We start from the raw sequence: 26,060 nt of genomic DNA, 5'->3' as shown, positions 1-26,060 counted from the left end.
CAGTCAATTGTATTTATTGAGCACTTGCTGTATGCAGAGCACTGTACTGAGCTCTTGGGGGAGGTCAATAAAGCAATGAGCAGATACATTCCCTGCCCACAATGTACTTTCAGTCTAGAGTCGAGGGGACAGATATTAATATAAATTGCAAATATGTTTCTAGTGGTGTGGGGCTGGGAGGGGGGGATGAATAAAGGGAGCAAGTCAGGGTGATTCAGAAGGGAGTGGGAGAAGAGGAAAGGGGGAGTTTAAAGCCTCAGGAAAAGACCATTTTCTCTGGCTCCAACTGCAGGTCCAGGGACCACAGTGAATAAGTGAACTAACTGAAAAGAGAAAAGGAAAACGAGAGATCTTTGGGCTCCAATCAGGGTTCTAACTAGGGATAAGGAATGACCCCACCCAGTCAATAAAATATTCCTTTTCCATTTCCCCATACGCCGAAATAAACAGAAAAGAGGACAGGTAGGATTCGAAAATAGAGTTTTAATGAGTTCTTTTTGCATTAAAAAATCACCAATCCATTTTCCTCACTGAGTTTAACACTTAGCAATTCATCTGAGGTTGTTTTTTCCAACAATTTGCCAGTCGGGCACCGCTAGCCAAGGTTAAGGTGGGGAAGAGAAATTCTAGGGACAGGAACTGATTCTATTCTGTCAATTAAAGATCCGTTTTCCATTCCCCATATGCGGAAAGGAACGGAATGGAGGACAGGTAGGATTCCAAAACAGAGTTTTAATAGGTTCTTTTGGAGTTAAGAAAAAAAATCACCAAACCATTTTCCTTATTGAGTTTAACACTTAGCAATTCATCTGAGCTTGTTTTTTCCGACAGTTTCCAAGCCGGGTGTCGATAGCCAATGTAAAGGTGGAGGAGAGAAATTCTAGGAACGACCCCATTCAATCAGTACAAGATTCCTTTTCCATTTCCCCATATCCCAAAATAAATAGAATAGAGGACAGGTAGGATTCCAAAATAGAGTTTTAATAAGTTCTTTTTGCATTTAAAAAAATCACCAATCCATTTTCCTTATTGATTTTAACACTTAGCAATTCATCTGAGGTTGTTTTTTCCAACAACTTCCAAATCGGGCACCGTTAGCCTATGTTAAGGCGGGGGAGAGAAATTCTAGGGATAGGGACTGATTCCATTCAGTCAATAAAAGATCCATTTTCCATTTCCCCATATGCGGAAAGAAACAGAACAGAGGATAGATAGGATTCCAAAATAGAGTTATAATAAGTTCTCTGTGCATTAAGAAAAAATCACCAATCCATTTTCCTTATTAACACTTAGCAATTCATCCGAGGCTGTTTTTTCCAGCAATTCCCAAGCCGTGCGTCGTTAGCCAACACATACGGTGGAGTAGAGAAATCCCGGGTCTTGGAGTTTTGCTTCAAACAGAGGGCGATTGACTGATTCTGGAAAAGCTGACCGTGAAGAAGCGTGATCATGCAGAAGGCAGAAATCCAGTCCCCCTCAGCTCACCGCTCTGAACCTTCGAGCGTGTGAGCGTCCTCCAGGAATCCAAGATGCGATCGTACTCAGCTAGTGCCCAAGATACCCCGGGATAGCCGGAGCCGTGTCCTGCTAATCCCACCAAGGAACACGCATCGCTCTTCCTTCTCCACGCTCCACGCGATCCTCGGTTTCGACCCCAGATCTCGCTTCCCCGACGTCCCTCGTCCTTCCAACCTAAAAAAAACACAGCTTCCCCGCGACGTGTGCCCGTTTCAAAATGGAGGTGAAGGCCTTTTTTTTTCCATCTCTATTAGTACACGGTTACTCAGTCACGTGAGGCAGAGAGACCTTTAGGACTTGATTTAGTAGAAAACGCTAATCCCGGTTTTATCACACTCAAACGCAGATTCAAGACAGTGTCGACTGTGAGGGTCTAAGGCAATACAATCACGACCCATTATTGCTCCTTTGGAGTGGAAAAAAAAAAATAATCATAACGGTTTAAAAAGCAGGCCGTTCCCTGGAAATCCAAGCCCAGAATGGAGGAGGCCCCCGGTGCCTCTGCACTTATTCACAGTGATCGAGGAATTTTTTTTTTCTTTTTTCTTTAAGAGGACAGTTGTGTGCTTCAGCCCGTCCGCCAGACGTCAGACGGTGTAATTCAGCTCGGCGTTCATCTTGGTGTACATCTCGTAGATGATATCGATGGTGGCCGTGTAGTTGACCAGGAAGAGGCGGATCTTCTCCAGACACTGCTCTTCGGTCACGTTCTGGCCCTTGGAGAGGGCCTTGAGGAAGTCGGATTTGTAGGGAGCTGCGTACAGTGCTCCCTGAGCAAGGTAAAGAACATCTGTCATTAGGGAGACGTTCTGGATGGATCCATGTTCCTCTTACCTCAGATGAGTTAACTGAGGCCCAGAGAGGTTAAGTGACTGGAAGTGAGGTTTTGCACAGGGGCCCAGGTGCGGTGTTTACGAAATAGACGGAGAGATGAACAGAGTGGGGGGGAATCTGGGTTTTAATCCCGGCTCTGACAATTGCTTGCTGTGTGATCTTGGGCAAGTCACTTCACTTCTCTGGGCCTCAGTTTCCTCAACTGTAAAATGGGGGTTCAATACCTGGTCTCCCTCCTTCTTAGAAGCAGCGTGGCTTAGTGGAAAGAACATGGGCCTGGGAGTCAGAGGACGTGGGTTCTATTCCCGGCTCCACCGCTCATATGCTGGGTGACCTTGGGCAAGCCACTTCACTTCTCTGTGCATTAAAACTGTGAGCCCCACGTGGGACAACTTGACTCACAAGAAAAGTGCTTGGCACACAGAAAGCGCTTAACAAATACCATAATAATAATGATAACAACTGAGAATGTGAGCCGCATGTGGGACCTGATTATCCTGTATGGACCCCAATACTTATTACTTGGCACATAGTATGTGCTTCACAGTGCTTGGCACATAGTAAGCGCTTAACAAATACCATTATCATTATTATTATCATTAATAAATACCATTATTATTAACAAATAGCGCACTTATTAGTTGGTGCTATGACTTGATCTTTCCTCATGAGGGCGATATTTCACTACATTTAATCACTCAAAATAGACATATTGAGCACTCGTTCCCAGCTGAGCACTGTACTAAGCACTTAAATAAATGTTGGTATTTGTTAAGCGCTTACTATGTGCAGAGCACTGTTCTAAACGCTGGGGTAGATACAGGGTCATCTGGTTGTCCCACGTGAGACTCACAGGCTTCATCCCCATTTTACAGATGAGGTAACTGAGGCCCGGAGAAGTGAAGTGACTCGCCCACAGTCACACAACTCACAAGTGGCGGAGCCAGGATTCGAACCCATGACCTCTGACTCCCAAGCCCGGCCTCTTTCCACTGAGCCACCGCAGCTTCTCCAATACAGTTAACAGACATGATCCCTGCCCTCGAGGAATTTATCATCTAGCAGGGAGGAATTTATCTAGCAGGAAGAAAGCTTCGACTTGAGAGAAACATTTATCTCCTCAATCAGTAGGATTTCCGGATTGCCTCCTGTGTAAAGAGCACAGACTACGGGCATGCAGGAGAGGACTATAAAGATAAAAGTCCTCCTACATTCATGCTGATTATGAGCTAATGGGGGAGAGATGCTAAAACAAATGGCAGGATGGAGGAAGAAGGAACGTTGGATGTGAATTAGAGCTTAAGTCATAAATGTGGAAGGTAGGTAAGTATTTTTTTGAATGACTAACTTTGTGTCTTTATTATTTGGGAAGCAGAGTGGCCTAATGGGAAGAGACCGGGCCTAGGATTTAGAAGATCTGGGATTCCACCGCTGATGTGTGCTGTGACCTTGGGCAAGTCATTTAACTTCTCTGTGCCTCAGTTACCTCATCTGTAAAAACATGGGGGTTAAGACTGTTGAGCTCCATGTGGGACAGGAACTGGCTTCAACCTGATTACCTTGTATCTAGGTCCAGCGCTTAGAACAATGCTGGGGTCATGGTAAGCGCTTAACAAATCCCATTAAAAAAAGTGAGTGGGACTAGTTGGTTAATGACAGCATGCTTACGTCAGTCAGGCAGTTGTATTTACTGAGTGCTTACTGTGTGCAGAGAACTGCGTGAACAGTAAGTACTCTAATGCTAACCTTCTCACGGTGCCTTGGTCTCGTCTATATCTTGCTGCCAACCCCCACCCATGTCCTGCCTTCCCTCCTCAAATCTGGCCAACAATTCTTCTCCCCTCCTTCAAAGTCCCCCTTTCCTCTTCTCCCGCTCTCTTCTGCGTCGCCCTGACTTGCTCACTTTGTTCTTCCCCCCTCCCAACCCCACAGCACTTATGTCCATATCTGTCATTTATTTATTTCTGTTAATGTCTGTCTCTCCCACTCTGGACTGCAGGCTCACTGTGGGGGGAGGAACAAAGGGAGCAACATAGAAAGGGAGTGGGAGAAGAGGAAAGGGAGGGCTTAGGAAAGGCCTCTTGGAGGAGATGGGCCATCAATAAGGTTTTGAAGGGGGGGGAGAGTCATCATCTGAGGGATTTGAGGAGGGAGGGGGCTCCAGATCAGAGGTAGGATGTGGACGGGGGGTCGGAGGCGAGATCAAGGCACAGCGAGAAGGTTGGAGTTAGAGGAGCGAAGTTTGTGGGCCGGGCTGTAACAGGACAGTAGTCAGGTGCGGAAGGAGAGGGCAAGGGGATGGACCGCTTTAAAGCCAACCGTGAGGAGATTTTGTTTGATGCAGAGGTGGTTGGGCAACCAATGGAATTTTTTGGAGGACTGGGGTGACGTGTCTTGAACGTTTTTACAGACAAATGAACCGGGCAGCAGAGTGAAGTAGGGACTGGACTGGGGAGATACAGGAGGCTGGGAGGGCAGCAAGGAGGCTGACGCGGGCGGGAGAGGATGAGGGCGTGCGGGAATGTGGTAGCAGTTTGGATGGAGGGGAAAGGGCGGATTTTAGCGATGTTGTGAAGGTGGGACCGACAGGATTTGGTGATGGATTTAATATGCGCGTTGCATGAGGCAGAAAAGTCAAAGATGATGCCAAGGTCACACTCAAGGTAACAGATGAGGTAACTGAGGTCCCAAGTTCAAACAGCAGATAAGTGGCGGAGCGGGGATTAGAACCCAGGTCCTTCTAACTCGTAGGTCCAGGCTCTCTCCAGTAGGACCCCCTTCCCGGCAAAACCCTTCGCTTTGGAGTTCCACCCCCTTTTTTCTCCTTCTGTGTCCGGTCTCCTCTAAAGGAAACTGTTCCAGTGCCTCCGTACCCACTCAGGAGACGGAGGGTGGGGTGCGAGGAGGAGGAGGGAAAGGAAGAGGAGATGGAAAGAGAGGGAAGGGAGAAGAAAGGGACAGCTGCCCTTAGTCCAGCCCACCTTTTGGGGACAATCTGCCCATCTTGAATCCTGGGGCAGAGTTCGAGTTCATTCTGTCTTTTTTGTCTTCACGGTATCTAAGCGCTTACTATGTGTCAAACACTGGACTAAGCGCTGGAGCGGACACAGTTAATTAGGTTGGACTCAGTCCCAGCCCCACATGGGGCTCACAGTCTAAATACAAGGGAGAACAGGAGAACTGAGGCCCAGGGCAAGATCACACAGTGAGCAATATGGCGGAGCCGGGATTAGAACCCGGGACCTCCGACTCCCAGGCTCTAGTCACTAGACCACGCTGCTTCTCCGCCCTCTCCTCAGTTAGACCGCTGTCGTGTCCACTCTGTCTCCCACAGGCCTATCTCGAAGGGCTGCGGGTCACCCTACTTCACCTAACCCTGTCACATCGGGGCGACTCTCGACGGAGCAAAAATACCACCACCCTGGGGTGGGGGGCTGAGAGACTGACCTGAAAGATCTTTTGCACGAACCAGCCGTGATATTTCTTCAGGGCCATCTCGTAAGCTTTGGTGGCGTTGACGCGGATGAGGTTGGGGTGGTTCTCGTCTCGTTCGCCGTCACAGATGCTCTGCAGGAGCACCTGGATGAACCGCAGGCCTCTGGGAGGACAAGGCCAGACGTGTTACCCGGGAACGCAAAGAACATTGGGTTAAAATCCCAGGGGAATCGTGAGGGCTGGGGGGGATTAGGGACCCCGCCCCAGGGCAGCTGGTCACCCTCTACTTTCCATTCCTTCTAGAGAAGCAGGGCGGCCTAGTGGATAGAGCCCGGGCCTGGGAGTCAGAAGGAGCTGAGTTCTAATCCTGCTCTGCCACTTGTCTCCATTGTAACCCTGGGCAAATCGCTTCACTTCTCTGGGCCTCAGTGCCCTCATCTGTAAAATGGGGATTGACTGTGAACCCCATGGGGGACGGGGACTCTGTCTAACCTGACTTGCTTGTATCCACCCCAGCACTTAGTACAGTGCCAGACACATAGTAAGTGCTTCACAGAAACAATTTTTTTTTAAAGAAAAAGAAGCAAGAAAGCTCCGGGAAGCCAACTTGTAGTGAATAGTCTGAGGTGGGGAGGAAGGTTTGGGTGGGAAGGGTACAACCTACCCCCAAAACCGATAGTGGGGATATTTATCTAAAACCCACAGGTGTAATGCTCTACTCTAAGAGATTGAGAAAGATCACGGAAACCCCTTATTCATCTCACCCTCCCGGTCCCACAGCACTTATATCTCTCATTTATTTATTTCTATTAATGTCTGCCTCCCCCGCTAGACCGTAAGCTCGCTGCGGGCAGGGAATGTGTCTGTTATATTGTACTCTCCCAAGCGCTTAGGGGGAAAAGGGCTTAAGTATTAATACTGATGGTAATGGTGGTATTTTTTAAGCATTTGCTATGTACTAAAGGCTGTACTAAACATCGAGATAGGTACAAGTTAATCTGATTGGACACAGTCTCTAAATAATGACAATAATAATGTTATTTCTTAAGAACTTAGTATGTGCTAAGCCTTGTAGTAAGCGCTGGGGTTGATACAAGCTAAAAGATTGGACTCAATCCCTGTCCCACATGGGGCTCATAGTCAGGTTGGAGGAGAAAGGACACCATTTTTTTGTTTGTTTGTTTTTTAAAAAGGTATTTGTTTAGCTCTCACTGTGTGCTAGAAACTGTACTAAGCGCTGGGGTGGATACAGGATCAGGTGGGACACAGTCCCTGTCCCACTTGGGGCTCACAGTCTTACCTCCATTTTAATTTTTTTTCTTAAATACAGATGAGGGAACTGAGGCCCAGAGAAGTAAGTTATTTGCCCAGGGTCACCCAGCAGGCAAGTGGCAGCACCGGGATTAGAACCCTGGTCCTTCTGATTCCCAAGCCCAGGCTTTACCCACTGGGCCCCACTGCCTCCCTGACATCCCGGCGGCCGCTTGACCTTGGTCTGGAATGGGAAAGGGTGGGATGAAGGGCATGTAGAAGACATTTCTGGGGGTGGTCCCGGCCCGCCCCCGCTGAGACTCAAGATGGGCTGGATCTCACCTTTTTAACCACATCAGTGCCAGGGTGGCTCCCACCTTGGGCCACTCTGTTCCATGCATCTCCTTCTCCACCTCCAGGATGTTCTGCAGCGTTTTGAACTTTGCGGGATTGGTGTCGTACACGGCCCGGATTTTCTGAAACCAACCAGAAAACGGATTCCTACTTGAAACGGTTTCCCCGGCCCGGCAGTTAAGGAAGCTCACACCTGCTGAAGTCGTGACTTATCTGGATTGTAAACTTGTTGTGGGCAGGGAATGTGTCTGTTTATTGTTTTATTGTGTTCTCCTAAGTGTTTAGTACAGTGCTCTGCACACAGAAAGCGCTCAGTAAATATGGCTGAATGAATGAAGTTGCCCCCTGTGAGCCCCCCAGCCCAGTGGCAAAATTTTCCGGGCCTCTCACTGCAAGTCCCTTCCAGCGAAAAAGCAACCGTCATGTTGGCTAATAATAATAATTAATAATAATTATGGTACTTTCATTTAATCATATTTATTGAGTATTTACTGTGTGCAGGGCACTGTACTAAGAGCTTGGGAGAGTAGGATACAACAATAAACAGACACATCCCCTCCCCACAATAAGATTACAGTCTAGAGGCCGAGCTTACTTTTGAAGTGCTTACTATATACCAAGCACTGTTCTAAACACTGGGGTAGATACAAGCCCCTCAGGTTGGACATAGTCCCCGTCCCACGTGGGGCTCACAGTCTTCATCCCCATTTTACAGATGAGGGAACCGAGGCCCAAGAAGTGAAGTGACTCACCCAAGGTTACAAATCAGACACACGGCAGAGCCGGGATTAAAATCCAGGTCCTTCTGACTTTGGGGCCCGGGCTCTATCCACTAAGCCACACGGGCTTCACTACAAAACCCTGATGTCTGTGGAGACGTGCAATCCAGTCTGGAGATAAAAGTCTTTGTAATCTCTAGACTGTAAATCCGCTGGGGGCAGGGAACGTGTCTGCCGACTTTTTTGGACTGTCCTCTGTGGGAAACCCACAACTAGCTGCCTTATCAGGGACCGTTTGTGATCCTGCGAACATCAACGGGGAAGAGGCTGGCCAAAGCACTGATGAATTCTACCTGAGACAGGTGATTGCTGGCCTGCGGGGGAGGGCAGGTGAGGGGGACGTGGAGGGAGGTGGGGCCTTCTCTCCCTGTTCTACCCACCAGTGGGCCTAGGCCAATCAATAACTTTTACGTAGAGCCCCAGCTGCGACTCTTGAAGCAGCTGAAAGGCGTTGGCTTTGAAGCACGAGGAAGCACTGCGTAGGAACAGAGAGGAAGCATGCAGGAGAGCAGTGTGCAGGAGGCTGCAGCACGTGGAAGCAGAAAGAAGCGATGGCAGAATGGCTCCCTTGACCAGCAGACAGGACCCTTGGAGGGGTGAGCGAATGAAGGTGTTTATATGTCACTGCCTTGCACGTTGGTGAAACTGAGTAAAAAATTTCCACGATAACCTTGCTGATCAGAGGTATGGTTTGACTCTTCTCCGGTCCAGGAAGGGCCTGCTTGGTACGAACTGGGGACTTGTGACATCGTCGCCCAAGGGCTTAGTACTGTGCTCTGCATATAGTAGACACTCAATATCATTTGACTAAAAACCAGCCACTTAATGGTCTTTATCGAGCCCTCTACTAAGCACTTGGGAGGGGACAGTTAAGTTGGTAGGCACCATCCCTGTCCTCAAGAAGCTTCTAGTCTACTAAGCTCATTGTGGGCAGGGAACGTGTCTACCCACTCTGCTATATCGTATTCTCCCAAGTGCTTAGTACAGTGCTCTGCGCACAGCAAGCACTCAATAAATATGATTGGTTGATTGATAGTGCGGAGTTTGCAATCTTTAGGGAAGAGAAGGATAGTCAAAAAGGCATGACAATCTGGGGGCTTTGAGGGGGAGAATTGAGGGGTTTTGTTTCTTTGTTTTTTGTACTGGTATTTGTTAAGCATTTGCTATGCGCTAGGCACTGTACCAAGCGGTGGGGTGGATACAAGTGGCAGAGACAGGATTAGAGCCCAGCCTAATCCTCTAGATTGCTTCTCATGTCTCATCAGGGGGCAATTTGGTTTCCCTCATCCTCTTCCCGTTATGGTTTCTCTTTATGATCTTCTTCCTCTCATCACGGAGCAAGGCCTGAATTACCACGACTATCGCCCGAGTTTCCTCTAGTAATTACGGTGAGGTTTAAGGAAAGAGACATCTGTCAGACTCCAACACTGCGGCGGGAGATCGTTGAGACATACCGTGATATTCCCACTGATGTCCGCTTTGATTGGGGTGAACACAGGCGATCCGAGGCAGTCTAGGAACAGAAAGAAGGGCAGATGCTTATATCCTGCTGAGAACGAAATATTCCACTCTCTGGCAATTGGAAATTAATGGTGTTTTTTTGTGGGATTTAAGTGCTTATTATGTGCCAGACACTGTACTGAGCGCTGGAATAGATACAAGTTAATCAGATTGAACACAGTCCCTGTCCCATATGGGGATCACAGTCAATCCCTATTTTACAGATGAGGGAACTGAGGTACAGAAAAGTGTATTGACTTGTCCAAGGTCACACAGCAGATAAGTGGTGGAGCCGGGATGACAACTCAAGTCCTTCTGAATCCTAGGCCCAGGCTGTAGCCACTAGGCCACACAGCTTCTCATGGTATTGATTGTGGACCTAGTGTAAACTAGAGGAGAGGCAGTGGACATTTGCTATTTGCCGCAACCCACAGCCTTTATGAACGTTTCTTTAAATTATGTATTATAAATGATGCATTCATTGATATTAATGTCTGTTTCCCCCTCTAGACTGGAAGCTCGTTAGTCTGACATCAATCATTTAATGGCATTTAGCTTACTTTATGCAGAACACTGTACTAAGAACTTAGGAGAATGCAATAAAACAGAATTGGAAGACATGTTCTCTGCCCACATCAAGGCTACAGTCTGGAAGGGGAGACAGACATTAATGTAAATAAATTAGGGATGTGTCTGTAAGTGCCGAGGGGCTGAAGATGGGGCGAATATCAAATGAACACCAAAGAAGCAATGTGGCCTAGTGGGAAAATTACAGGCCTGGGAGTTAGCTCCTCCACTTGTCTGCTGGGTGACTTTGGGCAGGTCACTTCACTTCTCTATGCCTCAGTGTCCTCATTTGTAAAAAGGGGATTAAGACTGTGAGCCCTATGTGGGACTGGGATTGCGTCCAAGCCGATTACCTACCTCCACGGCACTTAATATAGTGCTTGGCACATACTAACTGCTTAACAAACACCACAATTATTATTATTACATTATTACAAGGAATCACAATCCCCATATTATAGATACGGTAGCCAAGGCACAGAGAAGTTAAGTGACTTGCCCAAGGTCACAGGAGCAGACAAGTGGCAGAACCGGGATTAGCACCCAGGTCCTCCTGACTTGACCGTTCTGGAACTTAGTACAGTACTCTGCGCACGGTATGTGATTGATAAATACCACTGATGACAAGGAAGATAGGCGCTCATAGATACCGGCGACTGAACGATCAAGATAACAAATAACAAAAGACAGAGACAAACGCTAAGTCAGATGGCAGACAAAGCCTTTTCATAAAGGCCACATGCACATGTGTAATGAGGAAAATAAAAATGGTCAACCACTAGAGTTTGCTCCAACCTTCAGTAGAATATTTCAATGTCTGGTTTGCCTGCTTGGGGGTTTCTAGGAACAGACCAGCTACTTGTAGAATTTTACAGAGAACAGACACTACAGTGCTCTGCACATAGTAAGGGCTCAATAAATTGGACCGATTGGTTATGTTATTGGCCTATTGTCTGGGCAGCAGGAAAGGGCTAAAGCCAGCCTTCGATAGTAAAGCCCAGGAATGCCCTCAAGGATGTGTTAGGGTAGTATTCATTCAATGGTATTTATTGAACGCTTCCTATGGACGGAGCACTGTACTAAGTGCTTGGGGAGGTGCAATAAAACAATAAACAGTCACGTTCCCTGCCTGCAACGTTCCCTGCCTGCAATGAGCTTACAGTCTAGAGAAAGAGACAGACATTAATAGAAATAATGACAGATAGGTACACAAGTGCTGTGGCGCTGGGAGGAGGGAGCGAGCCAGGGCGATGCAAAAGGGAATGGGAGAAGAGGAAAGGAGGGTTTAGTCGGGGAAGGCCACTTGGAGATGTGCCTTCAGTAAAGACTTTAGAAGGCAGGGAGCGTAATTGTCTCAGGATCTGAGGTGGGAGGGCATTCCAGGACAGAGGCAGGATGTGGGCGAGAGATCGGCAGTGAGATAGATGAGATCAAGGTACAGCGAGTAGGTTGACATTAGGGAGCAGTGTGTGGGCCGAGTTGAAGTAGGAGAGTAGCGAGGTGAGGTAGGAGGGGGGAGGTGTGTGAGTCCTTTTAAAGCCATTGGTGAGGAGTTTCTGTTTGATGCGGAGGTGGATTGGCAACAGCCGGAGGTTCTTGAGGAGTGGGGAAACATGAATGGGGACATTCGATTGATGGATGAATTGCTGTCAGTCACGCAGGGAGGGCCTGCCCAATCCAAGCCCCACCCAGCAGCGAAAGCCAAGCAATCTCACAGCTTTCGTCACCTGCGTTACGTGGCGGCCATCACGTGCGGTCCCTTTCCAATCCCTGCCCCCTCACAGGGCGCCTCTCTCTCCCTGTGCCAGACTCGGCCGTCCCCCTGGCGAATGCGACGGTCACTCGGGCCGCACGACTGACCTCTGCCCCCTCCCGGGCCGTCCCCAGGTGGCCCGACTCCCCCGGCCCTTCAGAGGATGGGCCCCAGCGGAGAACCTGAGGTAGCGATAATAGTATTTATGGTATTTAAGTGCTTACTGTGCAGAAGGCGCTGGGGTGGATACGAGCACATTGCATCGGACACAGTCCCTGCCCGCATGGAACTCACGGTCTTAATCCCCCTTTTCACAGATGAGGTCACTGAGGCCCAGAGAAAAGCGAAGTGACTTGTCCAAGGTCACTGAGCAGATGGACGGCGGAGCCGGGATCAGAACCCACGACCCCCTAACTCCCACAGCCCATGCTCCGGTAGCAGGGGAGGTTGAATTTAGTAAGCATTTATTGGGCACAGAGTGCTGTGCAAAGCGTTGGGAAAGAGAACATGGTGGAAAAATAGATCCGGCTCTGGGAATGAATGAAGGGGGCAAGTCAGGGAGTGACTAGGCTGTGAGCCCGTCGTGGGGAGGAATGGGTCTGTCTGTTACGTTGTCCTCTCCCCAGCGCTAGTACAGTGCTTTGCACATTGTCTGTACTCAATAAATACGATTGAATGAATGTTGGGGGGACACCGAAGGGAATGGGAGAAGATAGGAGGGAAGGCCTGGGAGGATTAGCCTGTAATTAGTGCTGTAACAACCGTGTCACTCCCTCTAATCTCACCCACGCCATCTTCGATCTTATCCGGCGACGCTCTTTACACAATCTGGTCAGATGGGGCTGTTTGGGTTATTTCCCAAGGAGGTAACTGTGTCCCCTGAGGGTTTTGTGTTTGGTTTTTAAACTTAACACCCGACATGGGTGAGCTGGGATTTCCTCACCTGTTTCCCCAACCCTCCTCTCTTGGCCTGGATTTAATAATAATTGTGGTATTTGTTCAGTGCTTACTATGGGCCAAGCTCTGTACTAAGCGCTGGGATGGATACAAGCAAATGGGGTTGGACACGGTCCCTGCCCCACATGGAGCAGCTCGCAGTCTTAATCCCCATTTCATAGATGTGGTAACAGTCATTCGATCATATTTAATGAGCGCTTACTGTGTGCCGAGCACTGTATTAAGGGCTTGGGAGAGGACAAAACAATAAAGAGAAACATCCCCTGCCCACAACGAGCTGAGGTTCAGAGAATTAAAGTGACTTTCCCGAGGTCACACAGCAGACAGGTGGTAGAGCAGGGATTAGATCCCACCTCCTCTGACTCCCAGGCCCGGGCTCTATCCCTTAGCTGTTGTGTTCACCTGAGCACTTCGTACAATGCTCTGCACACAGAAAGCACTCAAATACCATCGATTTGATAGGATGCAACATCCTTGGAATGGCGTCCGGGTGCACAAAGTAGAAGTAGTAAGAGGATATTTATTGGACTCTCTCGGACATCAAGCTCGTTGTGGGCAAGGAAAGTGTCTATTTGTTGTACTGTATTCTCCCAAGCTCTTAATACAGCGGCCTGCACACGGTAAGTGTTCAGTAAATACCACTGATTGATGTGTGGGTGCATCTATATACATATGTGCACACACATATGCATATAGATCAAATAAATGTCTAGTCCCAAGTGCTGACAATAAGCCAAAATAAATTCAAAAGTGAGAGGTGGCTGGAGATTGGATAAGCCTTTATTATCGATAATATTATTATCGATAATGATGGAATTTGTTAAGCGCTTACTGTGTGCCAGGCTTTATTAGTACCTCCAGCCGAGTCACACCCCCTAAACAAGCAGCAGCTCCTCTCAGCAACGCCAGGCTCGCCCCTTTTTGCCGAACCCCTCGAAGCCTCCCCTTTGGGAGTCCCCGGGCATCAAGTAACCCCCTGGTCCGAAGCGACTCGACCAACCCCGTCAACGTGTCGGGGGAAACGGACCCCAGAAATCAGCTGGCCTCCAAGTGACGCCCAGCTGCACCGGCTTGTCGGTGCCTTTCTGTTTCTAGCACGCGTGTGGGCTTCGCTTCCGGGTGAGCTGCTCGGGACGGAGTGGGAGGTGTGTGCCTGGGGGAGGGGGGGGTTGTGTGTGCTGGGGGTTGGGGGTTGTGCTGGGAGGTGTGGGGGTGTGTGTGTTTGTGTGAGAGGCTGGGTGGTTGTGTGTGTGTGTAATGCTGGGGGCATGTGGTGTGTGTGTGTGATGCCAAGGGACGTGTGTGTGTGTGTGTGTAATTCTGGGAGGGTGGGGGGGGGGGGGGGGTGTGAGAGTAAAGCCGCCCTGCCCCAAGCCACTATTCCTGTTTTCCCGGTTTCTGTTCCCCATCCTATTTCCCCCTGCCCTGTATCTCCCCAGAATCTCATCCACCACTCACCTACCCACCTCGTTCCAGAACTGGAGATTCAATTAATCGAAGCTATTTATTGAGCACTGACAATGTGCAGAGCACTGGACTAAGCGCGTGGGAGAGGGCAATCCACCAGAATGAGCAGACATGTCCCCTGCCATAATGAACTCCCAGCCTAGAGGAGCTTACATCCCTGGATTCCCAGGAACTGGCAAATGACCCGCAGAGATCACGTAGTCCATCCCCTTGCCTTCGGGCCCCTCCACCCAAAGCAGGCCATCGAGAAAAGCGAGAAGCACTGTGACCTAGTGGAAAGAGCCTGAGCCTGGGAGTCCGAGGACCTGGGTTCTAATCCCAGCTCCGCCACTTGTGTGCTGGGAGACCTGGGGCAAGATGCTTCTCTGGACCTCGGTCACCTCATCTTTAGAAAGGGGAAAAAGACGGTGAACCCCATATGAGACATGGTCTGTGTCCAACTTGATTAGCTTGTATCTACCCCAGTGCTTAGTACAGTGCCTGACGCATAGTAAGAGCTTAACAGATAACATTGAAAAACCAAAAAAAATGAAAATGTATCCTATATATAAAGCTCCCCCAGACTGCCGTTACCCGTGGCCTCTTCCAGATGCTCCCAGGTTTCAAGGCTGGGAAATTCTTCCTTGATCCTAACTCAAATCCCACGTAAGGATAATACTACCAGCTGTGGTATCTGGAAAGAGCTTACTACACGCTAAGCACTGTACTAAGCGTTGGGGAAGATATAAGATCAATCATCAGATCAGATACGGCCCCTGTCTCACAAGGCACTCTGTCTAAGAGGGTGGGGGAGAACAGGTACTGAATCCCCATTTTTCAAATGAAGAAACCGAGGCCCAGTTGAGCGGCCAGCCCGAGATCACACGCCAGACAGGTGATGGAGGCGGAATTAGAACCCAGACCCTCCGACTCTCAGGCCTGGGCTTTTTCCGCCAGGCCATGCTGACCTAAGTGAGAGCCCGAGTTGAAACAGGGCAATAATCCGGGCTAATCAGCTCCCACGATATATAAACCACAGGAGCCTAGTGGACTCCTGTGCCCTGCCAAACGGCTAGGGAGCTTTTAGTGCTTAATACATAATAAATACAGGGTAATAAATTAGAGGTTCTCTTTGAATGCATATACTATCAGTTAAAAGTAATCTAGAAATACCATCATTATTAAATACAGCATCATTCACCCCATCTGCTCTCGAGAGACACAGAGGGATTTGGTTAAAAGTAATTTATTATTACGATATTTATTAAGCACATCAATCGTATTTATTGAGTGCTTACTGTGTGCAGGCCAGTGTACTGAGCGCTTGGGAGAATTCAACACAACAGTATAACAGACACATTCCCTCCCCACAACAAGCTCACAAACTAGAAGGGGAGACAGACTTTGATATAAATAAATTATGGATATGGATGGAAGTGCTTTGGGGTTGGGGGTAGGTGGGTGGTGAATAAAGGGAGCGAGTTAGGGCATCGGCAGAAGGGAGTGGGAAAAGAGGAAATGAGCACTTGGGGAAGGCCTCTTGGAGGAGATGGGCTTTCAATGAGGCTTTGAAGTGGGGGAGAGTCATCGTCTGGTGGATATGAGGTCCAGGCCAGAGGCAAGATGTGGGCGAGAGAGGTCGGAAGCGAGAAAGACGAGACTGAGGTACAGTGAGAAAGGTGACATTAGAGGAGCCAAGCCTAAGGTAGTAAGAGAATAACGAGGTGAGGTAGGAGATGGCAAGGTGATTGAGGGCTTTAAAGCCCACGGTAAGGGGTTTCTGTTGGATTCAGAGATGGATGAGCAGCCAATGGAGGTTTTTGAGGAGGGGAAAACACATGCTGAACGTTTTTTCTTTAAAAAAAAAAAAAAAAGATTTGGGCAGCGGAGTAAAGTATGGACTGGAGTAGGGAAAGACGGGAGGCAGGGAGGCCAGCAAGGAGGCTGATAGAGTCATCAAGGCAGGAGAGGATAGCAGCAGTTTGGATGGAGAGGAAAGGATGGATTTCAGCGATGTGAAAGTTGAACCGACAGGATATAGTGATGGATCGAGTATGTGGGTTGAATAATAATAATAATGGTATTTAAGCGCTTACTATGTGCAAAGCACCGTTCTAAGCGCTGGGGGGATACAAGGTGATCAGGTTGTCCCACGTGGGGCTCCCTGTTTTAATCCCCATTTTCCAGATGAGGTCACTGAGGCACAGAGAAGTTAAGTGATTGCCCAAAGTCACACGGCTGCCAAGTGGCGGAGCCGGAATTAGAACCCACGTCCTCTGATTCCCAAGCCCGGGTTCTTGCCACTGAGCCACGCTGCTTCTCATAACGAATGAGAGAGAGGGGTCAAGGATAGCGCCAAAGTTACAGGCTCGTGACACAAGAAGGATGGTGGTGCTGTCTACAGTGAGGGGAAAAGTCAGGGGGAGGACAGGGTTTGAGTGGGAAGATAAGCTCTGTTTTGGACATGTTAAGTTAGAACGCTTAAGCGTTCTAAGCACTAGGGTAGACGCAGGGTATTCAGATGGGACGCAGTCCCTGCCCCAAACGAAGCCCAATGTCTGAGAGGGAGACAATGGTATCTTATCCCCATTTTACCAAAGGGGAAACTGAGGCCTGAGAGGTCAAGTGACTGGCCCAGGGTCCCACAGCAGGCCAGAGGCAGATCAAGGATTAGAACCCAGAGCTCTCACTGTCTTTCCAACGAGCCCCACTTCCTACCTTCCGTATTTCTAAAAGATCAACGGGGGCAATCTGCGCTCTGTCAATCAACCAACCGGTCATATTTCTCGAGCGCTTTGAGCGCAGAGCACTGTATTAAGCGTTTGGGAGAGCTCATCCCCACCAGTCTCTACCAACCCGAAACTGGGATTTAGCCAAAGTTTCCGAACTAGAGGAAGGTGCCCGGGGGGTGGGTGGTGTACTTGGGAATTTTGCAGAGGAGTTATGACTCAAAGTCAGGATTTCCCATTTTAATATGGACTTGCGTGCCCCACAGACTGTAACCTTTCTTCAAACGAACAGCAAGCTCTGTCAGCATTTGCCTGTGTCCAATTACTAAGCCTCCGCCTTAATCAACAATCTCCTTATCTGGGCCCATCATTTCACAAGTCTTGGCCAACCTAGAAGAGAATCATCGAAGTAAAAACTAGGTGGCCCCAGATTTCTTCACCTGTTAAAAATCCGGGGCGTCTCGCATCCTCTCTCTTTTCTGTCCCTCCTGGATTTCGGAGGCACCACCCACAAACCCAAAGGGCAAAAGACATCATCCCTGTCCATGGGAAAACAAATTTTCCCTCCTCCACTTTGAGCTTCACGAGCTAGAGTCCTTCCCGCCTCCATTCACTCTCTTTTTGGCTGGAAGGGTAGGGCTGGGCTTGAGAATCTTGTAAGACCAAGATGGGTTTAATAAAAGTGACGATCCCCCCCCGATTAGACTGTAAGCCCGTCTACGGGCAGGGACTGTCTCTATCTGTTACCTATTTGTCCATTCCAAGCACTTAGTACAGTGCTCTGCACATAGTAAGCGCTCAATAAATACTATTGAATGAACGAACTTTTTTTTTTTAATTCATCCCCTCGTCCCAGCCCCACAGCACTTATGTCCAGATCTGTCATTTATTTACTTCTATTAATGCCTGTCTCCCCCTCTAGATTGTAAGCTCACTGTAGTCAGGGAATATGTCTGTTTATTGTTCTCTCGTCCTCTCCCAGGCGCTTACTACAGTGCTCTATACACGATAAACGCTCAATAAATGAATAATAATTATGGTTTTAAACTCTTCCTATGTGCCAGGCACTGTATTATGCATTGAGGTGGGTACAGGCCAATCGGGTCGGACACAGTCCCTGTCCCACGTGGGGCTCACAGTCTCGATCCCCATTTTACAGATGAGGGAACGGAGGCAGGGAGAAGTGAAGTGACTTGCCCAGGGTCACACAGCGGATAAATGGCGGAGCCGGGATGAAAGAATGATATTTAAGTGCTAACTGCCTGCCAATCCCTCTGCTGAGCACTGGGGTGCAAGCAAGATAATCAGCCTCAGGGGGAGGGAGAATGGGTCATTTCCCCGACTTGAGCCAACTGAGGCACAGAGAAGTTCAGGGATTTGGCTCAAGTCATCTGGCAGACAAGTGGCAGAGCTAGAATTAGAACCCAGGTCTCCTGACTCCCAGCCCTGCGCTCTTCCCCTAAGCGTTGCTGCTTCTCCGTGCTTTGCAGCCAGTAAGCGCTCGATAAATACGACTGAGTGAATTAAAACAGTACACACGTCCAGGAAGCGAACAGAAAGCATCTCTTCTACGTCTCTCTGAGGCTTGCTGCGGGCGGGGAATGCGTCCGTTATATTGTCCTTTCCCAAGCGCTTAGTACAGAGCTCTGCACACAATCATATTGACTGCTGAAAAAGTTCTAAGTATCTTCAGGAATCAGACTGCCAAATCTCAAGGGTTTTTTTTATTTGGGTCTGCGGGTTTAATCACAGTTTGGCTCTCAGCTAGCTGTTCTTTCCACTCGCTTTCCCTCGGAGTCGTGAACCGTCCGTTAATAGTATTTCTTGACCGCTCGGGAGAGGGCCGTCCTGAAAGCCCTGTCCTAAGTGTTTGGGAGAGGACAATTCAGAACCTGGGTTCTAATTCCAGCTCTGTCATTTGCTGTGTGGCCCTGGACAAGTCACTTCCCTTCTCTGCGCCTCGGTTACCCCATCGATAAAATGAGGGTAATGAGGGTGAGCCCATGTGGGACAGGGACTGTGTCCAACCTGACAGCTCGGTGTCTACTCCAGCGCTTAGTACAGTTTCAGGAACGTTTTCAGTGCTTAATAAATACCATTAAAAAAATGAAAATACACCAGAGCTGAGAGACACAATTCCCTGCCCTCAAATTGCTCAGTTTGGTGGCGGTGGGGGAAGGGGAGACAGATGCCCAAGTATATCACAGATAGGAGGAAGTAGGAGAATTAAACTGCTTTGGGGGATTGCATATGCACTTCCCCCTTGCAGTTTCTTTAAATCTGAAATGAGAAAATGGAAATTTTCTGGTTTCAGCCCTGAGCCAAAATGAGCAGAATCCCCACAGCTAATATAGCGAAGGAGCAGTGTAGCCTAGTGGATACAGCATGGACTAGGGAGTCAGAAGTACCCGGGTTCTAATCCTGACTCTGCCACGTGTCTGCGGTGGGTCCTTGGATAAGTCATTTAACTTCCCCGTACTTTAGTTCCCTCATCTGTAAAACGGGGATGGAGACTGGGAGCCCCTGTAGGGCAGGGACCGTGTCCAACCCGATTATCTGGTATCTCTCTCCATGCCTCAGTTTCTTCACCTGTAAAATGGGGAATGACACGGTGAGCCCCTGTGGGACAGGGACTTTGTCCAATCCAATTGGCTTGTATCCACCCCAGCCCTTAGTACAGTGCCCGGCACATAGTAAGCATTTAACAAATGCCTCGATTGTTATTACTGTTGTAGCAGGAACTCTGTGGGCAGTTATTTCCGTGGGCAGAAGTTGCCACTTTTGGGATGTCACCCCTCGTAATTATTATTAATAATAAATATTATTGTGGTATTTGCTAAGCGCTCACTATGTGCCAGGAACGCAATTCTGGTTCAGAGCTTTATCGAAGGCCCATCTCCTCCAAGAGGTCTTCCCTGACTGCGCCCTCCTTTCCTCTCCTCCCGCTCCCTTCGTTCATCTCCCCTCCCAACCCCGCCGTGCTTATGTCCGTATCCGAAATCTATTCATTTCTATTCATGTCCGTCTCCCTCCTCTAGCCTGGCAGCTCGTTATGGGCAGGGGATGTGTCCGTTATATTCTACCGTCCTCTCCCAAGTGCTCAGTCCAGTGCTCTGCACCCGGCAAGCGCTCAATAAATACGATCGACTGACTGTCTGAGCGCCTCCTGGGGAGGGAATGTGAGCAGAGCTGCCGCTCCCATGACCTGCGGTCTCCGAAGCTGGTCTCGGCCCAACGGCTCTGGAAACTCCCCTGTCTGGTTTGAAACACAAAGCCAGCAGAGAGGGGATAAGTTACAGGACTTTAGTAGTTAAAGAGGACAAATAAAAAAGAAAGATTCAGCTACAAGCATTCTGTACTCCTCATCAAACAGGTCACGGGCTACCTGGCAGAAAAGGTGGGGGGAAGGGAGGGGCTTTTTATGGCATTTAAGCGCTTACTATGTGCCAGGCACTGTACTAAGCGCTGAAATTAAAAAACTGAAATTGAAAGATCAGGCTGCACTCCACTCTGAAGGCAGGACGGTTTCCTATGCTGTCGGTCGCAGTCCAGCGCATTTATCGAGCGCTTACTGTGTGCGGAGCGCTGTGCTAAGCGCATGGGAGAGGACATTATAACAGACGTATTCCTTGCTCATAACAAGTTTTCCTCCTGAGAGGATGGAGAGCTAGATGAGCTCGTTACGGGCAGGGAGCGTGTCTAATTCTGTGGTATTGCTCTCTCCCAAGCGCTTAGTACAGTGTCCTGCACATAGTCCTGCTCAATAAATACCACTGATTGACCGGTTGTTTGGTTAAGCTACTGGATTTCTTCAGGGCCACAACCAGTGCTTCCAAATATTTAGAAATGAAGACCTGCGAAGCAGCACGGCCTAGTGGATAAAACCCCGACTGGAAGTCAGAAGGACCTGGGTTCTACTTTGTGACCTTGGGTGAGTCGCTTCGCTTCTCCTCGCCTCAGTCACCTCGTCTGTAAAATGGGGATGACGACGGTGAGCCCCACGTGGGGCAGGGACTGTGACCACCCTGATCATCTCGTGTCTACCCCAGCGCTTAAAACAGCTCTCGACCCAATGTAAGCGCTTCACCAATACTATCATTATTATTATTATATTAGCTGATCCACTTGGAGGCCTACTGCATCACTTTCCACCTCTGGAGAAATAAAACTGAAATGAGGCTGCCCCGGTGGAAGTCAGGAGACCCGGGCTCCGGTCCCGGCGACACCCCTGCCTGCTGTGTGACCTTGGGTGAGTCACGTAACTTCTCTGGACCTCAGTTCCCCGGCCTGCCAAATGGGATAAGATACCCGCCCTCCCTCTTAGAAAAGGAGCTCCATGTAGAACGGGGACCGTGTCCGATCCGATTACCTCTCCCAGAGCTTGGCATGTAGTAAATACTTAATAACACCCATAAATATTAACATCCCGGGCCACGTTAAGCAAGCTCATTTCCTGCAGCTACCGTTCATTTCCAAATGTCAAATGCTCACCCTCCAAGGAATGAATCTTATTAATTTTGTTGCGTGGCATTTGTTAAACGCTTATTACGTGCCTGGCACTGTACTAAGCGCCGGGGTAGATACAAGCCAATCAGGATGGAGTCAATCCCTGTCCCACCCGGGGCTCTCAGTCTTCAGCCCCATTTAACAGATGAGGGACCTGAGGCCCAGAGAAGTGAAACGACTTGCCCAAGGTCACCCAGCAGACGCGTGGCAGAGCCGGGATGAGAACCCAGGTCCGTCTGACTCCCGGGCCCGGCTTCTACCCCCTCGACCGTTCGGCTTCTAACGCTCCAGGAGGGTTTTTGAAACTGGGCATCTTTCTGTAAAACCCCCCTCGGGAATCTCGGTCTTGGAGTTAGCATCCGAACCAGGTTTTTGCAACTTCGCCAAGACGTTCTCTTTAGTCCCACCCCACCGGGAATTACGGCCTCGATTTCCAACCTCCGAAAGGTCACAGGTTCTAGAGAAGCAGCGTGGCTCAGTGGAAGGAGCCCGGGCTTGGGAGTCAGAGTTCGAATCCCGGCTCTGCCACTTGGCAGCTGTGTGACTGTGGGCAAGTGACAACTTCTCTGTGCCTCGGTTACCTCATCTGTAAAATGGGGATTAAGTGTGAGCCTCACGTGGGACCACCCTGTATCTCCCCCAGCGCTTAGAACAGTGCTCGGCACATAGTAAGCGCTTAACAAATACCGACATTATTATTATCATTAGTGGGCAGATAGGATGGACAATCGATAGGGTTTTTCATACGGCGATTAAGCCTCATTAAAACGGTGACATAAAGAGCTTCTGTTTTCAACACGATCACCCCACAGTACTCCAAACACGCAAAAAACACAAAAGAGCCTTGTGAAGAGAGAGTAACAGAGTTAATGTTCTCTTTTCAGCTGGGCTGTAAGCTCCCTGTGGGCAGGGAACGGGTCTACTAACTCCCGTTCGGTTGTCCTCCCCCGAGCGCTTAGTACATAGTCATTCAGTAAATACGCCTGCTTGTGACCCAGATAATCCCAGTGGACTAAGTCTTTAAAAGGAGGGGAAATCATGGAAACTAAGGGCTGAAAATCCACAATATGAAAAACAAAAATCAACAGCGTTAAGGGCTTTGCTGTGCTGTCTGTGACTGCAGAAAGACTGAGGTTCTCAATCTGGCTCCGCCACTTGTCTGCTGGGTGACCTTGGGCAAGTCACTTCATTCTCTGGGCCTCAGTTCCCTCATCTGGAAAATGGAGATTGAGAGTGTGAGCCCACTGTGGGACAGGGACCGTGTCCAACCTGCTTAGGTTGTATCCACCCCGGCGCTCAGTAGAGTGCCTGGCACATAGTAAATGCTTACAAATACCACAAAATAAAAGATCTAGGGACTCCCAGAGGGCTAAGTCTTTAAAGGGTATCGAAACTAAGACTGTTGAAAATCCAGTTGACTCCACAATATGGGGGAAAAAAAAAAAATCAAGGGGTCGTCTCGTGGGAGAGCTGTCTGAGTATTGAGGGTGACGAGGTGTTATATCTGGTTTGATACCAGGAATAAAAAATTGCAGAGGAAACAATTCTTCGCATCTGAAGTTTAGCCTTTCCAGACAGGAAAAGAAACTCAACAGACAATTCTAGATGCCGCAGAAGGAGGCCGCGCGGGAGCTGTAGGGTGGGCTACTTCTCAGACGGCTACTGTACTTTCCAGGGTAGAAATCAGAGCTGCTATTTTGCTCTCCCAAGCCCTCAGAACTGTGCTCCGCACACAGTAGGAGCCCCGTCGATGCCATGGATCGACCGCCCGATCGAGCTAGAGGAAAATCTCTCTGCCGGTCAGCGTTCCTGGGCAGAAGTGGTGCCTTTAGTTCCAAAGACCCAGAAACTTCTCGTTGGATTAAAAAAAAATGGTGAATGGCTTTAGTTCGACAATAGGGCACCTTATTTTTTTTTTTTAAAAAAAAGACCAAACAAAAACGTTTTGTTTGAGGATTTAAATCGATGGATCGACTGAACGCTTACTGTGTACACAGCAATATACTAAGTGCTTGGGAGAGTACGATTCAACAGAGTTGGTAGAGTCCGGGCCTGGGGGTCAGAAGGTCATGGGTTCTAATCCTGGCTCTGCTACTCGTCTGCTGGGCAAGTCGCTTCATTTCTCTGGGCCTCAGTTACCTCATCTGGAAAATGGGGATGGAGACTGAGTGTCCCATGTGGGACAGAGGGACTGCGTCCAACCTGATTTGCTTGTATCTACCCCATTGCTTAGAACAGTGCTGGGCACATAGTAAGCGCTTAACAAATACCATAATTATTATTAAGTACCTTTATGCCTTTGCACGCGTACATCTTTAAACTCTGCTGCTCCCATAACCTGTCACTTATTTTAGCAACGGTCTCCCTCACTAGTCTGTCAGCTTCTTGAGGGCAGGAATCGTGTCTCCCAACTATCTATACCCTCCCAAGCGCTCAGTACAGTGCTCTGCACAAAGCAGAGAGCAAACCTGAGGCAGGGATGGTGCCTACTACCTCAAACTCTCTCAAACACTCAGAACAGTGCTCTGCCCATGGTAGAGGGCAAGCTTCTTGGTGTGTATTTGTGGGGGGCGGGGGCCGGGGGTACCTCCCAGGTGCTCAGGACAGTCCTCGGCACACAGTAGAGCGTAAGCTTCTTGAGGGCAGGGATGGTACCTTCAACCTCTCCCAAGCACCCAGTACAGTAGAATGAAAGCTTCGCGAGCACAGCTACGAACTCTCTTGGACTCTCCGGGCTCTTAGCCCAGACTGGGCGCTCAGTACATAGTACTGATGGATCTTTTCTCTTCTCCCCTGGCCAGAGGAGGTCCGGATGGGATTGGGGGGGCTCGGCCAGGATCATGCAGGCCGCGCCCTCCAGGACCAAACCCTGCTGGCTCCAGGACCTCTAGGCTGGGAACCCGTTGTGGGCGGGGATTGCTTCTCTCTCTACTGCTGGATCGTACTTTCCCAAGCGCTTAGTCCAGTGCTCAGCACACGGTGGGCGGCCAATAAGTAGGCCTGAATGAATGAATGAATGATGGATCTTCCCGGATGGGCTGCAGGCTGGCTCCGGGAAGGACCTGTCCAGGACCCAACCGGGGCGGGGCCGGGAAGCTTTTGGGGACTTTTCCTGGACCCTCTGGGATCTTCCCGGGACCTTTCCGGATCCCCCGCGGGCTCCACCCGGGCCGCCTCTGGGACTCTTGAGAGGCAGCATCCACTGGGATACAGGCCTAGGACTCACGAGGTCCTGGGTTCTAATCCCCGCCCGGCCACTTGTCAGCTGTGTGACCTCGGGCGAGTCACTTCCCTTCTCTGGGCCTCGGTCCCCTCCTCGAATGGGGAAGGAGACTGCGAGCCCCCCGGGGGACGGGGCCGGGGTCCAACCTGATTGGCTTGGATCCACGCCGGCGCTTAATACAGTGCCGGGCACGTAGTAAGCGCTTACAGATACGATGATGATGACGCGGGAGTGGTCCGGGGCCTTCCCAGGTCTCTGCGGCGCAATCGGTCAGCACGTTCGGCTGTTAACCGAAAGGTTGGTGGTTCAAGCTCACCCAGGGACGTCCTTCTCTTGGAGAAGTGGCGTGGCTCAGTGGAAAGATCCCGGGCTTGGGAGTCAGAGGTCATGGGTTCGAATCCCAGCTCTGCCGCTTGTCAGCTGGGTGACCTTGGGTACGTCACGTGGGACAACCTGATCACCTTGTATCCCCCCAGTGCTTAGAACGGTGCTTTGCACAGAGTAAGCGCTGAACAGATGCCATCGTTATTACTTGGCTGCTCTGCCCCTCAGTTCCCTCATCTGTCAAATGGGGATGAAAACTGCGAGCCCCCCGTGGGTCGACCCTTTTACCTTGCATCTCCCCCAGCGCTTAGAACAGTGCTCGGCACATAGGCAGCGCTTAACGCCTACCAACACGATGATGATTATTAGAGCAGCAGCGCGGCTCGGCGGCAAGAGCCCGGGCTCGGGGGTCCGAGGTCGCGGGTGCGAATCCCGCCTCTGCCCCCTGTCAGCCGGGTGGCGGTGGGCGAGCCGCTGGGCCGGGCCTCAGTTCCCTCATCTGTCAGATGGGGATGAAGACCTCTCCACCGTGCATCTCCCCAGCGCTCGGCACAGAGTGAGCGCTTAACAACCGCCAACAGGACGATTATTGTTCCGGTCCCGGTTGGGCCACCGATGAGCCGGGTGAGGGCGAGGGAGGGGGGAGGGGGGTGGGCCGCAGCGCTTAGGACAGGGCAGACAGCGGGGCCGGGATGCGGGGCGGCTCACCGAAGAAGGGCGGCAGGTGGGCCACGGCGTCCAGGAAGGGGCCGGTCTCGATCTGCTTGTCGGCGGGCAGCGGGCGCAGCAGGTGCTCGGCCAGCAGCGCCATGGTCCGCCGCTCCTCCGCCTCCTCCTCCGGGCAGGCCTCCGGGGGCCCCGGGGCCGCCACCGTCCCCGCCGCC

General features: G+C 50.0%; 1 protein-coding gene and 1 non-coding gene across 2 annotated transcripts; one reads left to right on the top strand and one right to left on the bottom strand.

Moving 5' to 3' along the window:
- Positions 1–463: 463 nt before the first annotated feature.
- LOC100093438 (glycolipid transfer protein) lies at positions 464–26,060 on the bottom strand. The gene is made up of 5 exons (XM_003430011.3): positions 25,885–26,060; positions 9,626–9,684; positions 7,381–7,514; positions 5,800–5,950; positions 464–2,288 (listed from the first exon to the last, which is right to left on the bottom strand). The coding sequence occupies exons 1-5, from the start codon at positions 25,985–25,987 to the stop codon at positions 2,106–2,108; spliced, it is 630 nt and encodes a 209-aa protein (XP_003430059.1). The 5' UTR covers positions 25,988–26,060; the 3' UTR covers positions 464–2,105.
- On the top strand, positions 25,104–25,177 carry TRNAN-GUU. The gene has a single exon. It is a non-coding gene; the product is annotated as a tRNA-Asn (tRNA).

Source organism: Ornithorhynchus anatinus, chromosome 21 (genome assembly GCF_004115215.2).
Source record: "Ornithorhynchus anatinus isolate Pmale09 chromosome 21, mOrnAna1.pri.v4, whole genome shotgun sequence".
In the NCBI taxonomy this organism is placed as follows: Eukaryota; Metazoa; Chordata; class Mammalia; order Monotremata; family Ornithorhynchidae; genus Ornithorhynchus; species Ornithorhynchus anatinus.
The sequence above is the reverse complement of the archived record's forward strand: the minus strand, read 5'-3'. Positions and strand labels throughout refer to the sequence as shown.